General features: G+C 30.4%; 2 protein-coding genes across 2 annotated transcripts; both read right to left on the minus strand.

Annotated features, from left to right (window-relative positions):
* Window positions 1–1,999: 1,999 nt before the first annotated feature.
* Window positions 2,000–4,942, minus strand: LOC108212740 (B3 domain-containing protein Os01g0234100-like). The gene is made up of 6 exons (XM_017384457.2): window positions 4,877–4,942; window positions 4,598–4,650; window positions 4,000–4,171; window positions 3,680–3,886; window positions 2,678–2,855; window positions 2,000–2,589 (listed from the first exon to the last, which is right to left on the minus strand). Exons 1-6 carry the CDS (start codon window positions 4,940–4,942, stop codon window positions 2,000–2,002), a joined length of 1,266 nt encoding a protein of 421 aa, XP_017239946.2.
* A 5,573-nt stretch (window positions 4,943–10,515) lies between these two features.
* On the minus strand, window positions 10,516–13,539 carry LOC108212741 (B3 domain-containing protein Os01g0234100-like). Its single transcript, XM_017384458.2, has 6 exons — window positions 13,474–13,539; window positions 13,195–13,247; window positions 12,611–12,782; window positions 12,291–12,497; window positions 11,354–11,531; window positions 10,516–11,265 (listed from the first exon to the last, which is right to left on the minus strand). Exons 1-6 carry the CDS (start codon window positions 13,537–13,539, stop codon window positions 10,658–10,660), a joined length of 1,284 nt encoding a protein of 427 aa, XP_017239947.2. The 3' UTR covers window positions 10,516–10,657.
* Between the last annotated feature and the right edge of the window lie 2,482 nt (window positions 13,540–16,021).

The following is a 16,021-nucleotide window of genomic DNA, read 5'->3' on the forward strand; positions in this document are numbered from 1 at the left end:
AATAATTACAAACATAGAATAAAATATATGGAATAAGATATATGTTACAGATTTAAAATTGAATTATAAATATATGATATGCAAAATACAAGAATAGTAAGAATAGTTATAAAATTTTAGCTATATTCTTAAATATTTGACTTCATTTAATGTAATTACATATATAAAAACAAATGTTTGTAAATAAAATATAAATCTTAATATTCTCTTCTTTAAATTTTAAACACAAAATTTTAAATGAGAGATTGATAAAAGAAACCTTAAGCGAGGAAGATGTGTGATTTACCGGCATCAGTATATTCTCTTCAACTAGCATGGACTGGTGGCTGGTTTCATTGTTAGGGGCCGTCATTATATCTTTTAAACACAATTCCTCAACTAAACTGCTCTTCGATAAATCTGGTGCAATAACAATTTTTCATCTACTCTAAATGAAATGTGTATGCTAAAAAATAAATAGCAAATTTATATTATAAAGTTAACAATATTCAATACAGCCTTTACTCTTAAGTGTATATGTACTGTGATTTGAAATAATTTTAACATTATGTGCTGCGATTTGAAATAATTGTTACTTTTAATAACTTTAACATTTCAATACAACTGTTACTGTTAACCATATATGTACTGTGATTTGGAATAACTTTAACATTACGTACTAACTACGTGCTAACTTTAACATTTCAATACAGCTGTTACTCTTAACCATATCTGTACTGTGATTTGGAATAACTTTAACATTACCTGCTGTGATTTGAAATAATAATATGAAATATAACTGTTACTTTTAATAACTTTAACATTATTTGAAATAATAATATCGAATCACAGTAATATCAAATTCATGCGTTTATCTTCTTAACTTTGACGTTATTTTTGCTATCTAAAAGTCTTGACCATATATGTACTGTGATTTGCAATAACTTTAACGTTATGTGCTGTGATTTGAAATAATAATATGGAATACAACTGTCACTGTTAATAACTTTAACACGTTTATCTTCTTAACTTTGACGTTACCTGCAACCTAATTTTTGAATTATGGTTATAATTTTGGCTCCCTAGTTTTATATTACACGTGCTATTTGTCATTCTAAAAAAATTATCAATGATGACGTACCAGTGAGATTAGGAGGTTATATTTTGTAATTTTGATATCAAGTAAAATATGGAATATTTAATATTCATTATAACTATTGTGAAATAATCGAAAAACTTATAACAAATACTAAATCTATTATTTTAACGGTATTTTATAAAATACCGTTAAAATAATAGATTTACTATTTGTTATATCTTGACCGAACCGACCGAATGTTCAGCTAGGAGATCTTGTATGGAAAAAAATCTGACCTTTTAAACTTTTTTGATAAAACCTAAAATTAGAAGGAAAACAATTAAGTGATAATATTAAAACATAAAAATAAATGACCAAATATATTAATTTTTATACTTTTAAAAATTTTATAAACTCGCAAACACAAACCTAAAATTTAAAATATATAAAAAAACTTAAATAACATCACACTCGAAAACAACCAAGTATGTGTAACCAAATTTTTATATTTGGTATTTGGTAATGTGTCTTTGGCTAGCACAAATGATTTCCCTTATTAATAAAAATAAAGAATATAGATAAGAAATCATCTCAAGCCTGCACCACACATCAAGTCACCTTAATTAAACACATGAAACCTTAATTAAACACATGAACTTATACCACAAAACCTGTCATAAAGATAAATTGAAGAACTATAAAACAAAACATAAAGTGATCTTGATCTTAAGGGGAAATAAAGGAATTGTCTAACAGCTCTCGAATAAGATACCAGATACATTGTTGCTCAGAAATGAGAACAAGATGCTCAATATATCACACAAACTACATGTTGAGCATAACAAACTAACTGAATAAAATTGAATATATATGAAAAAGACTAATATGCTGCATCTCCCGTAAGCTGCAAACAATCTCAGTCACCAAGATGCTCCAGCTTCTTTAACGTACGTAATTAAGTCTATCCTTCATCTCTTTATCCTGGAGACGTTTAATTTCTTTATTAAGACTATCGATGGCCTTATTCATCTCCACAACCTTGTCTATTACAATATCTCTCTCGCTTATTGCTTCTCTAATCCTTGTCGATCCTTCTTCCCTGTTTGGATTATCTGCAAGACTTGTTAGTCGGTGCAGCCGATCACGAATAAAGCTGACCTCCATGCCCAAGTGCTCAAAACCTTCTAACTGTCTGTCCCAGTCTTTGAGCCTATCAAGTGGGGTGCTTAGGTTGCTGGATCTTATTGAATCAGATACAGCAGTCACCCCTGCAATCATTCCAGCAGCATATATGGAGTTCTCTTTACCTTTCAGATATTGGTGCAGGAGCTTATTCTGGGAACTGCAGAGCTCATAGTACTTGATTCTGAGATGTTCCGGGAGCTTATCATATACATCACAGTCCCGCAGATCAGTTTGAAACTTTTCAAGGTTGAGAGATAAGTTTCTGTCAGTGTCACAGATCAGGAGTGTACTTGTAGTAGGCCTCTCTGCAGGGAGCTGACAACTGGTGCTAACCATTTCTATAGGGTCTTCATTTAAATGAAATGGACATTGATCAGTACGTAATAAAAATTTTACAATATATTTATTAAACTCGTGGAAGGTATGAACCTGTACCTTGTTCGGAAGATGATAAGGTGACTAATGTAACAGCTGCTGCTGCTGGTTCTTCTTCTTCCAGACCTTGTTCTGAAGATGATAAGTTGAGTAAGGTAAGAGCTTCTTCTTCATCATCATCTTTTTCTTCTTCTCCTCCTTCTGCTTCTTCATGATCATTGCCTCTGACAATAATCACCTGCAAAAAAGAATAGAAAATTACTGCAAGAAATTTGAAGTGCTCATTTGAAAGTCATCACAGATGTAATCTGATAAGACATGCTAGGAAGTAGTTAAATGTGAGAAATGAAACACACACAGACAGAAATATATATACCAGGACATCTCCTGATGGTGGCCATAGAAAGTGTTGGAAACATAAATGGTCTTCACATTTCACCTAATTACTTTCAAATTTTTGTATGGAATATATTATTTAACTAGACTTCTGTACATCAAAATATAGGTGGGATATATTTCACTTGAAATCAAGCTTAAAATTGGTAGGTATTTTTATTAACAAATAAACAAAGCTCTAGAGCTTCGGCTCTCATTTTTTCGCTTCACGATTTCACTCAAAGTGAAATTGTAAGGAAACAAAAGGAGATGAAACTCTGTGGGAAAAATAGGCAATAGTCTTCTTCTATTTATACCGAAAGATATAAGATATAGTTTTATTGTATTGACTAAAGAGTCTATTATATTTATTATCAAGTTTTGTTCCTATATAATATAAATTGTGTTTAGACATCATTATGATGCCATCAATAAAAGTTTGAAATATATTATTTTAGCTCCATCACGTTTTCTATTATTATCACAAAGAATACTTTCCCATAGTTAAAATAATTAAAATTGAAGGAATAACATATATAAGGATAAAATATAAGGACCAACTATATATACATGAAACTATGGTCTGTGGATAATGATCAGAACATGAACATATACAGTTGAACAGGCTCGTAGATAGCTACATTGCAATTTGTAAGCTGATAAGCTACATTGTTGAGTGCAATTTACCTTGAACTTAAGAGGCATGATCTGTTGAAATATTAGCACATCACCCTTAGATAATTTGTGTGCCTGTACAAATCCCCTCCATCCACCACTAAATGCATGGTTCTTTGTGAGATATGTTACTTGATAAGTTTGACCAGCTTCATCTTCTAAATCAATCTTTTGATCGCACTTTGACAAATATCTTTCACAAAAGTTTGCAGGAAGGCTCTGTCACAAGATAAATAAGCTTTATTCATATGGAAAAATCTTACTAAATACATCGACTGTAATAAAAGAAAAAAGAAAAAAATAAATATGTGTGCAAGGGCTGAAGACCATACCAACCAAAAACTTCCCCTAACATGTGTTGACTTCATCAACTTAGTAAAACTAGGAGACCCCTCAAGCAATCCCTGGACAAGCTTTTGAGCTTCTTGCAAAGCAATACTAGAAGTACTACTCGGGTCTCCGGAATGTTTGGTTACTCTGTCCATTCCCCTCTTTCTTTTGCAACTATATATGAAATGTGCATAATCAAATATTAAATTTAAATTTAAACTCCAACTAGTTAGTTTTACACAAATATTACAAACCAAAATATGACCGAGCATGAATCAGGACAGACTTATAAATCATAGAGACAAGGTCATTATATATTGTATTTAAGGCAAGACACATTATATATATAATAAAAATATAATAAAAATAATAATTATTATTATTATTATTATAATGATATTAATTTTAATTATATATTTATTCTTTCTGTCAAATAATAAATAAAGCTAAATTAAGGTATTAAAATATTTTTGCAATATATATCTTTAAAATTAAAATAACGAATTCATATATAATTCAAGTCTCTTGAAAATTTGTATCAAAAAAATTTAAATTTGAGTAACCACTTCCCCGCTCTCGGCCTCATCTTAAAATACTCACCTTGTACTTTTAGCATCAGTACCAACATGGACAGCCATATCAGCGGATAATACCTGCATATGGATGATGAAAATATGTTATGCTCTAAATTTGAAATTAATAAGAGTAGTAAGAAGATGAATTAAGTTTAAGATTAACTTTTCAAAACTATATTACACATAAGATAGACATTATTCAACTGAAAAACAAGAAAAACAACCGATCAAATAACAAAGATCAAATTATTGTACATGAGAGATTCATAAAAGAAATCTTAAGCGAGGAAGATGTATGATTTACCGGCATCGGTGTATTCTCTTCAATGGGCATGTACTGGTGGCTGGTTTCTTTGTTAGGGGCAGTCATTATATCTTTTAAACACAATTCCTCAGCTAATCTGCTCTTCGATAAATCTGTGCAATAACAATTGTTAATCTACTCTCAATGAAATGTGTATGCTAAAAAATAAATAGCAAATTTATATTATAAAGTTAACAATATTCAATACAACTGTTACTTTAACATTTCAATACAGTTGTTAGTCTTGACAGTATCTGTACTTTTTTTTGACAGATGACCGTATCTGTACTTATTTGTAATAACTTTAACATTATGTGCTGTGATTTGAAATAATAATATGGAATACAACTGTTACTTTTAATAACTTTGACATTATTTGAAATAATAATATCAAATCACAGCAATATCAAATTCATGTTATCTTCTTAACTTTGACGTTATCTGCTATCTAAAAGTCTTGACCGTATCTGTACTGTGATTTGAAATAACTTTAACATTAATGTGCTGTGTTTTGAAATAATAATATGGAATACAACTGTTACTTTTAATAACTTTGACATTATTTGAAATAATAATATCAAATCAGAGCAAAATCAAATTCATGTTATCTTCGTAACTTTGACGTTATCTGCTATCTAATTTTTAAATTATGGTTATAATTTTGGCTCCCTAGTCTCATATTAGTGCTATTTTTCATTTTAAACAGAATTATCAATGATGACATACAAGTGAGATTAGGAGGTTATATTTTGTAATTTTGATATCAAGTATAATATGGAATATTTAATTATAATTATAACTATTGTGAAATAATTGAAAAACTTATAACATGTAGTCAATCTATTATTTAAATGATATATTACTTAAAAGAGTTTCATTTCATATTTTAAAAATATATACACTTTAACATATCTGATTTTTGATATAAATAAATTACAAAACAATAGCAGTGCGCAAATTGCTTGTACATATATTTGAATATGATAAGATTATATAAATTAATTTATAATAATTCCTTAAATCAATAATTAAGAGATCATATAATAATTACAAACATAGAATAAAATATATTGAATAAGATATTTGTTACAGATTTAAAATTGAATTATAAATATATGATATGCAAAATACAAGAATAGTAAGAATAGTATAAAATTTTAGCTATATTCTTACATATTTGACTTTATTTAATGTAATTACATATATAAAAACAAATGTTTATAGTATAAAATTTTTAATTCAACGAAGTGTAAATAAAATATAAATCTTAATATTCTCTTCTTTAAATTTTAAACACAAGATTTTAAATGAGAGATTGATAAAAGAAACCTTAAGCGAGGAAGATGTGTGATTTAGCGGCATCAGTATATTCTCTTCAACTGGCATGTACGGGTGGCTGGTTTCATTGTTAGGGGCCGTCATTATATCTTTTAAACACAATTCCTCAACTAAACTGCTTTTCGATAAATCTGGTGCAATAACAATTTTTAATCTACACTAAATGAAATGTGTATGCTAAAAAATAAATAGCAAATTTATGCCCTTACTCTTAACTGTACCTGTACTGTAATTTGAAATAACTTTAACATCACCTGCTAGCTTTAACATTTCAATGCAGCTGTACTCTTAATGGTATGTGAACTGTGATTTGAAATAACTTTAACATTACGTGCTAACTTTAACATTTCAATACAGCTGTACTCTTAACCGTAGCTGTACTGTGCTGTGATTTGGAATAACTTTAACATTTCAATACAGCTGTTACTCTTAACCGTATCTTTAACCTACTGTGATTTGGAATAGCTTTAACATTATGTGCTAACTTTAACATTTGAATACAGCTGTACTCTTAATCGTATATGTAGTGTGATTTGAAATAACTTTAACATTTCAATACAGCTGTTACTCTTAACCGTATGTGTATTGTGGTTTGGAATAACTTTAACATTCCCGGCTAACTTTAACTTTAACATTTCAATACAGTTGTACTCTTAACCGTATCGGTACTGTGATTTGGAATAACTTTAACATTTCAATACAGTTGTACTCTTAACCGTATCAATACTGTGATTTGGAATAACTTTAACATTCCCTGCTGTGATTTGAAATAATAATATGAAATATAAGTGTTACTTTTAATAACTTTAACATTATTTGAAATAATAATATCAAATCATAGTAATATCAAATTCATGCGTTTATCTTCTTAACTTTGACGTTATCTGCTATCTAAAAGTCTTGACCATATCTGTACTGTGATTTGGAATTACTGTAAAGTTATGTGCTGTGATTTGAAATAATAATATGGAATACAACTGTCACTGTTAATAACTTTAACATTATTTGAAATAACAATATCAAATCAATGCAATATCAAATTCACGCGTTTATCTTCTTAACTTTGACGAATTATGGTTATAATTTTGGCTCCCTAGTTTTATATTACTCGTGCTATTTGTCATTCTAAAAAAATTATCAATAATGACGTACCAGTGAGATTAGGAGGTTATATTTTGTAATTTTGATATCAAGTAAAATATGGAATATTTAATATTCATTATAACTATTGTGGAATAATTGAAAAACTTATAACAAATAGTACATCTATTATTTTAACGGTATTTTACTTAAAAGAGTTTCATTTCATATTTTAAAATATATACACTTTAATATATCTTGACCGAACCGAACCGACCGAATGCTCAGCGCTCCTTGTTCATTATATCTATCTTAGCAGGATAGGTATTATGGATGGGGAGATCTTGTATGGGAAAAAATCTGACCTTTTGAATTTTTTTGATAAAACCTAAAATTAGAAGGAAAACAATTAAGTGATAATATTAAAACATAAAAATAAATGATGAAATGTATTAATTGTTTATACTTTTAAAAAGTTAATAAACTCGCAAACACAAACCTAAAATTTAAAATAGATAAAAAACTTAAATAACATCACACTCGAAAACAACCAAGTATGTTTAACCAAATTTTTATATTTGGTATTTGGTAATGTGTGTTTGGCTAGCACAAATGATTTCCCTTATTAATAAAAATAAAGAATATAGATATGAAATCATCTCAAGCCTGCACCATGTTGGATTCCGTCCCGAATTCCTAAATAAGTTAAGAATCCTAATTTGAGAAGGTATCTTATTTATGATAATTGAGGTAATCCGATTCTTGGTAGAATATTAATTGTGGAAGGATTTCTATCCAAGATAGGAAAAGATGGTAATTATCATAAAAATGATTTTGAAGTTGATTAGGATTAGAATATTGTGATGCCTATAAATATAGCTATTTGTAGGAGGTTTATGTATTGCAAAAGTTAGAGAGTTGTGTGAGAGATACACAAGAGAGAACTTTTGTGATCAAGTTGAGGAGTTTGTATACAAGAGTGTTGAGTGAGGGAGCGACTCCAATCTTGTAATACATTCATATTTAGTGGATTGGTGGTTTTACCCTCCCTTGAGGGGCTTCCACGTTAATTGTTTGTGTTCTTTACTTTCGTGCTTGTTATTGTGTTTGATTACCGTCAATCTATAGTGGATGCGATCCTAACAAACTGGTATCAAGAGCTCAGGTTCGAGGAGTAGATTTGACGTTAAAGAGAAGGCAATCACGAAGTAGGCTGTTTGCGCGTAGTTGGTCTTGAGTTGATTTTTGGCTTGATGGAGGATCTAAAATCGTTGAGGATTGATGCACCCAAATATGATGGGAAGACGGATTTTACGATGTGGCAATTAACCGTCAAGGATGTGTTAATTCAACAAGGACTTGATGATGCCTTGGAGAAGACGAAGCCAAAAGAGATGAGTGATGCAGATTGGGTGAAAATCCAGAAGAGAGCGGCGAGTACAATCAGGCTGGCACTTGCACCCGATGTGAGATATAGTGTGTTGAAGGAGTCGACACCGAAGGAGATATGGGACAAGTTAGCAAGCATATACGCTTCGAAGTCGTTGACCAACCGTCTTAATTTGAAGATGGAGTTGTGCTCTTTAAAACTGGATGAAGAAGGTAATCTCCATGATCACATTAGTTGTTTTAATCAGCTGGTATGTCATCTGCCTAATGTTGATGAGCCGATGAAAGACGAGGAACAAGCTCTGTTGTTGTTGTCATCATTACCGAAGTCCTTCAGATATTTCAAGCAGACGTTGTTAGTGGGGAGGACGTCTCTTACGCTTGATGATGTGTTAAAAGCGCTAAGAGATAATGAGAAGATGACAAAGGATGCTGTTTCTCAAAGTGGTGAGACGGTTTTAGCTGTCCAAAGTGCTGAAAGAGGGAGGAGTCGCGCGCGCAATGACCTGCAGGGAAGAAGTAAATCTCGGCCGAGTAAGAAAGATATGAGCACTGTTGAGTGCTATTATTGTGGTGAAACGGGTCATTTGAAGATGTTCTGTCCGAGCTTTAAAGAAGACATGAGATCCTTTAAAGAGATGAAGGGAAAGAACAAATTTGAAGATGCGCACTCTACACATGTGATCGAGGATGGAGAGTTTTTGATGGCGAGTGATGATATCGTTTCTGATTCGGTGATGAATAAATCAGAATGGGTGATGGACTCTGCTGCTTCCATGCACATATGTAGGGATCGAGCGATGTTTGAGACTTTATGCACGGATGAAGATCTTGGTAATATCATTGTGGGGAATGATGAGAAGATGAAGGTTCACGGCGTTGGAACTGTTTGTCTTAAACTCCATGATGGTACAATCAAGAAGGCTCTTAATGTCAGGTTTGTACCAGATGCATCAAAGAACATGTTGTCTTTGAGCGTGTTGGCATCACGGGGGTACAGATTCGTTGGACGAGGGCGAAGTTGCAAGGTGTATAAAGGAAAGAGCTTGATTCTACAAGGGGTGATGAACAAGAAGAACATCTATTATTTAGATGGTGGAGCAACGAAGATGAAGACCGAGAAAAAAGTGAGTTTCTCGGATTCAGTTGAAGTTTTAGGGAATTCGAGCCGAGGGAGGATTTGTTGGGTTCCGTCCCGAATTCCTAAATAAGTTAAGAATCCTAATTTGAGAAGGTATCTTATTTATGATAATTGAGGTAATCCGATTCTTGGTAGAATATTAATTGTGGAAGGATTTCTATCCAAGATAGGAAAAGATGGTAATTATCATAAATAGGATTTTGAAGTTGATTAGGATTAGAATATTGTGGTGCCTATAAATATAGCTATTTGTAGGAGGTTTATGTATTGCAAAAGTTAGAGAGTTGTGTGAGAGATACACAAGAGAGAACTTTTGTGATCAAGTTGAGGGGTTTGTATACAAGAGTGTTGAGTGAGGGAGCGACTCCAATCTTGTAATACATTCATATTTAGTGGATTGGTGGTTTTACCCTCCCTTGAGGGGTTTCCACGTTAATTGTTTGTGTTCTTTACTTTCGTGCTTGTTATTGTGTTTGATTAACGTCAATCTATAGTGGATGCGATCCTAACACACCACACATCAAGTCACCTTAATTAAAGACATGAACCCTTAATTAAACACATGAACTTATACCACAAAACCTGTCATAAAGATAAATTGAAGAACTATAAAACAAAACATAAAGTGATCTTGATCTTAAGGGGAAATAAAGGGATTGTCTAACAGCTCTCGAATAAGATACCAGATACATTGTTGCTCAGAAATGAGAACAAGATGCTCAATATTTCACACAAACTACAGCAGTTGAGCATAACAAACTAACTGAATAAAATTGAATATATATGAAAAAGACTAATATGCTGCATCTCCCGTAAGCTGCAAACAATCTCAGTCACCAAGATGCTCCAGCTTCTTTAACGTAATTAAGTCTATCCTTCATCTCTTTATCCTGGAGACGTTTAATTTCTTTATTAAGACTATGGATGGCCTTATTCATCTCCACAACCTTGTCTATTACAATATCTCTCTCGCTTATTGCTTCTCTAATCCTTGTCGATCCTTCTTCCCTGTTTGGATTATCTGCAAGACTTGTTAGTCGGTGCAGCCGATCACGAATAAAGCTGACCTCCATGCCCAAGTGCTCAAAACCTTCTAACTGTCTGTCCCAGTCTTTGAGCCTATCAAGTGGGGTGCTTAGGTTGCTGGATCTTATTGAATCAGATACAGCAGTCACCCCTGCAATCATTCCAGCAGCATATATGGAGTTCTCTTTACCCTTCAGATATTGGTGCAGGAGCTTATTCTGGGAACTGCAGAGCTCAAAGTACTTGATTCTGAGATGTTCCGGGAGCTTATCATATACATCACAGTCCCGCAGATCAGTTTGAAACTTTTCAAGGTTGAGAGATAAGTTTCTGTCAGTGTCACAGATCAGGAGTGTACTTGTAGTAGGCCTCTCTGCAGGGAGCTGACAACTGGTTCTAACCATTTCTCTAGGGTCTTCATTTAAATGAAATGGACATTGATCAGTACGTAATAAAAATTTTACAATATATTTATTAAACTCGTGGAAGGTATGAACCTGTACCTTGTTCGGAAGATGATAAGGTGACTAAGGTAACAGCTGCTGCTTCTTCTTCTTCTTCTTCCAGACCTTGTTCTGAAGATGATAAGTTGAGTAAGGTAAGAGCTTCTTCTTCATCATCATCTTTTTCTTCTTCTCCTCCTTCTGCTTCTTCATGATCATTGCCTCTGACAATAATCACCTGCAAAAAAGAATAGAAAATTACTGCAAGAAATTTGAAGTGCTCATTTGAAAGTCATCACAGATGTAATCTGATAAGACATGCTAGGAAGTAGTTAAATGTGAGAAGTGAAACAAACACAGACAGAAATATACCAGGACATCTCCTGATGGTGGCCATAGAAAGTGTTGGAAACATAAATGGTCTTCACATTTCACCTAATTACTTTCAAATTTTTGTATGGAATATATTATTTAACTAGACTTCTGTACATCAAAATATAGGTGGGATATATTTCACTTGAAATCAAGCTTAAAATCGGTAGGTATTTTTATTAACAAATAAACAAAGCTCTAGTGCTTCGGCTCTCATTTTTTCGCTTCACGATTTCACTCAAAGTGAAATTATAAGGAAACAAAAGGAGATGAAACTTGTGGGAAAAACAGGCAATAGTCTTCTTCTATTTATACCGAAAGATATAAGATATAGTTTTATTGTATTGACTAAAGAGTCTATTATATTTATTATCAAGTTTTTTTCCAAATATAATATAAATTGTGTTTAGACATCATTATGATGCCATCAATAAAAGTTTGAAATATATTATTTTAGCTCCATCACGTTTTCTATTATTATCACAAAGAATTCTTTCCCAGAGTTAAAATAAAACTATGGTCTGTGGATAATGATCAGAACATGAACATATACAGTTGAACAGGCTCGTAGATAGCTACATTGCAATTTGTAAGCTGATAAGCTACATTGTTGAGTGCAATTTACCTTGAACTTAAGAGGCATGATCTGTTGAAATATTAGCACATCACCCTTAGATAATTTGTGTGCCTGTACAAATCCCCTCCATCCACCACTAAATGCATGGTTCTTTGTGAGATATGTTACTTGATAAGTTTGACCAGCTTCATCTTCTAAATCAATCTTTTGATCGCACTTTGACAAATATCTTTCACAAAAGTTTGCAGGAAGGCTCTGTCACAAGATAAATAAGCTTTATTCATATGGAAAAATCTTACTAAATACATCGACTGTAATAAAAGAAAAAAGAAAAAAATAAATATGTGTGCAAGGGCTGAAGACCATACCAACCAAAAACTTCCCCTAACATGTGTTGACTTCATCAACTTAGTAAAACTAGGAGACCCCTCAGGCAATCCCTGGACAAGCTTTTGAGCTTCTTGCAAAGCAATACTAGAAGTACTACTCGGGTCTCCGGAATGTTTGGTTACTCTGTCCATTCCCCTCTTTCTTTTGCAACTATATATGAAATGTGCATAATCAAATATTAAATTTAAATTTAAACTCCAACTAGTTAGTTTTACACAAATATTACAAACCAAAATATGACCGAGCATGAATCAGGACAGACTTATAAATCATAGAGACAAGGTCATTATATATTGTATTTAAGGCAAGACACATTATATATATAATAAAAATAATAATAATAATTATTATGATAATGATATTAATTTTAATTATATATTTATTCTTTCTGTCAAATAATAAATAAAGCTAAATTAAGGTATTAAAATATTTTTGCAATATATATCTTTAAAATTAAAATAACGAATTCATATATAATTCAAGTCTCTTGAAAATTTGTATCAAAAAAATTTAAATTTGAGTAACCACTTCCCCGCTCTCGGCCTCATCTTAAAATACTCACCTTGTACTTTTAGCATCAGTACCAACATGGACAGCCATATCAGCGGATAATACCTGCATATGGATGATGAAAATATGTTATACTCTAAATTTGAAATTAATTAAAGTAGTAAGAAGATGAATTAAGTTTAAGATTAACTTTTCAAAACTATATTACACATAAGATAGACATTATTCAACTGAAAAACAAGAAAAACAACCGATCAAATAACAAAGATCAAATTATTTTACATGAGAGATTCATAAAAGAAACCTTAAGCGAGGAAGATGTATGATTTACCGGCATCGGTGTATTCTCTTCAATGGGCATGTACTGGTGGCTGGTTTCTTTGTTAGGGGCAGTCATTATATCTTTTAAACACAATTCCTCAGCTAATCTGCTCTTCGATAAATCTGTGCAATAACAATTGTTAATCTACTCTCAATGAAATGTGTATGCTAAAAAATAAATAGCAAATTTATATTATAAAGTTAACAATATTCAATACAGCTGTTACTTTAACATTTCAATACAGTTGTTAGTCTTGACAGTATCTGTACTTTTTTTTGACAGATGACCGTATCTGTACTTATTTGTAATAACTTTAACATTATGTGTTGTGATTTGAAATAATAATATGGAATACAACTGTTACTTTTAATAACTTTGACATTATTTGAAATAATAATATCAAATCACAGCAATATCAAATTCATGTTATCTTCTTAACTTTGACGTTATCTGCTATCTAAAAGTCTTGACCGTATCTGTACTGTGATTTGAAATAACTTTAACATTAATGTGCTGTGTTTTGAAATAATAATATGGAATACAACTGTTACTTTTAATAACTTTGACATTATTTGAAATAATAATATCAAATCAGAGCAAAATCAAATTCATGTTATCTTCGTAACTTTGACGTTATCTGCTATCTAATTTTTAAATTATGGTTATAATTTTGGATTCATGTTATCTTCGTAACTCTTTACTGTATCTCTATGATTTGAAATAAATTTAACATTATGTGCTGCGATTTGAAATAACTGTTACTTTTAATAACTTTAACATTTCAATACAGCTGTTACTCTTAACCGTATCTGTACTGTGATTTGGAATAACTTTAACATTACGTGCTAACTTTAACATTTCAATACAGCTGTACTCTTAATCGTATGTGAACTATGATTTGGAATAACTTTAACATTACGTGCTAACTTTAACATTTCAATACAGTACGCCTTATCTGTACTGTGCTGTGATTTGGAATAACTTTAACATTTCAATACAGCTGTTACTCTTAACCGTATCTTTAACCTACTGTGATTTGGAATAGCTTTAACATTACGTGCTAACTTTAACATTTGAATAAAGTTGTACTCTCGATCGTATATGTAGTGTGATTTGGAATAACTTTAACATTTCAATACAGCTGTTACTCTTAACCGTATGTGTATTGTGATTTAGAATAACTTTAACATTCCCGGCTAACTTTAACTTTAACATTTCAATACAGCTGTACTCTTAACCGTATCGGTACTGTGATTTGGAATAACTTTAACATTTCAATACAGCTGTTACTCTTAACCATATCTGTACTGTGATTTGGAATAACTTAAACATTACCTGCTGTGATTTGAAATAATAATATGAAATACAATTGTTACTTTTAATAACTTTAACATTATTTGAAATAATAATATCAAATCACAGTAATATCAAATTTATGCGTTTATCTTCTTAACTTTGACGTTATCTGCTATCTCATTTTTGAATTATGGTTATAATTTTGGATCCCTAGTTTTATATTACTCGTGCTATTTTCCATTCTAAAAAATTTATCAATGAGATTAGGAGGTTATATTTTGTAATTTTGATATCAAGTAAAATATGAAATATTTAATTTTCATTATAACTATTTTGAAATAATTGAAAAACTTATAACAAATAGTCAATCTATTATTTAAACGGTATATTACTTAAAAGAGTTTTATTTCATATTTTAAAAATATATACACTTTAATATATCTGATTTTTGATATAAATAAATTACAAAACAATAGCAGTGCGCAAATTGTTTGTATATATATTTGAATATGATAAAATTATTTAAATTAATTTATAATAATTCCTTATTAAGAGATCATATAATAAATACAAAAATAGAATAAAATATATAGAATAAGATATATGTTACCGATTTAAAATTGAATCATAAATATATGATATGCAAAATACAAGAATAGTAAGAATAGTATAAAATTTTAGCTATATTCTTAAATATTTGACTTTATTTAATGTAATTACATATATAAAAACAAATGTTTATAGTATAAATTTTTTTATTCAACGAAGTGTAAATAAAATATAAATCTTAATATTCTCTTCTTTAAATTTTAACAAATTTAAAATGATAAACAATTTTAAGTATTTTTCTAGAAACTTGCGGTTAATATATATATATATATATATATATATATATATATATATATATATATATATATATATATATATATATATATATATATATATATACTTGATTTCCATAGTTTCTTCCATGATATATTTACATGAAATCTATTTATTTGTATGATATTATTATATAGCTTTTTATTTATTATTTAAAATGACTAAGATCATGTCTTATATTGATAATTAATTACATATACTTACGTATTAATTACTATTTTCTTAGATCAATTTTAACATTAAATCTATGAGCAATCTAAGAACTATATACATATATTATACATGATCTTATATCGAAAATATCATATTTCTAAACATTTTCATGATTATATTTTTTTTAGAATTAAATGTTTCTTAGTCTAGTCGTTTGTATGTATGG

Source organism: Daucus carota, chromosome 3 (assembly GCF_001625215.2).
Source record: "Daucus carota subsp. sativus chromosome 3, DH1 v3.0, whole genome shotgun sequence".
NCBI lineage: Eukaryota > Viridiplantae > Streptophyta > Magnoliopsida > Apiales > Apiaceae > Daucus > Daucus carota.

What these genes read in the sequence shown, in the direction of transcription:
- LOC108212740 (XM_017384457.2), bottom strand. Translation starts at nt 4,942, where the DNA reads ATGACTGCCCCTAACAAAGAAACCAGCCACCAGTACATGCCCATTGAA. An exon ending in ACTGATGCTAAAAGTACAAG is followed by an intron (nt 4,172 to 4,597) that starts GTGAGTATTTTA and finishes TTTCATATATAG; the next exon opens with TTGCAAAAGAAAGAGGGGAA. An exon ending in TCATGCCTCTTAAGTTCAAG is followed by an intron (nt 2,856 to 3,679) that starts GTAAATTGCACT and finishes TCTTTTTTGCAG; the next exon opens with GTGATTATTGTCAGAGGCAA.
- LOC108212741 (XM_017384458.2), bottom strand. Translation starts at nt 13,539, where the DNA reads ATGACTGCCCCTAACAAAGAAACCAGCCACCAGTACATGCCCATTGAA. An exon ending in ACTGATGCTAAAAGTACAAG is followed by an intron (nt 12,783 to 13,194) that starts GTGAGTATTTTA and finishes TTTCATATATAG; the next exon opens with TTGCAAAAGAAAGAGGGGAA. An exon ending in TCATGCCTCTTAAGTTCAAG is followed by an intron (nt 11,532 to 12,290) that starts GTAAATTGCACT and finishes TCTTTTTTGCAG; the next exon opens with GTGATTATTGTCAGAGGCAA.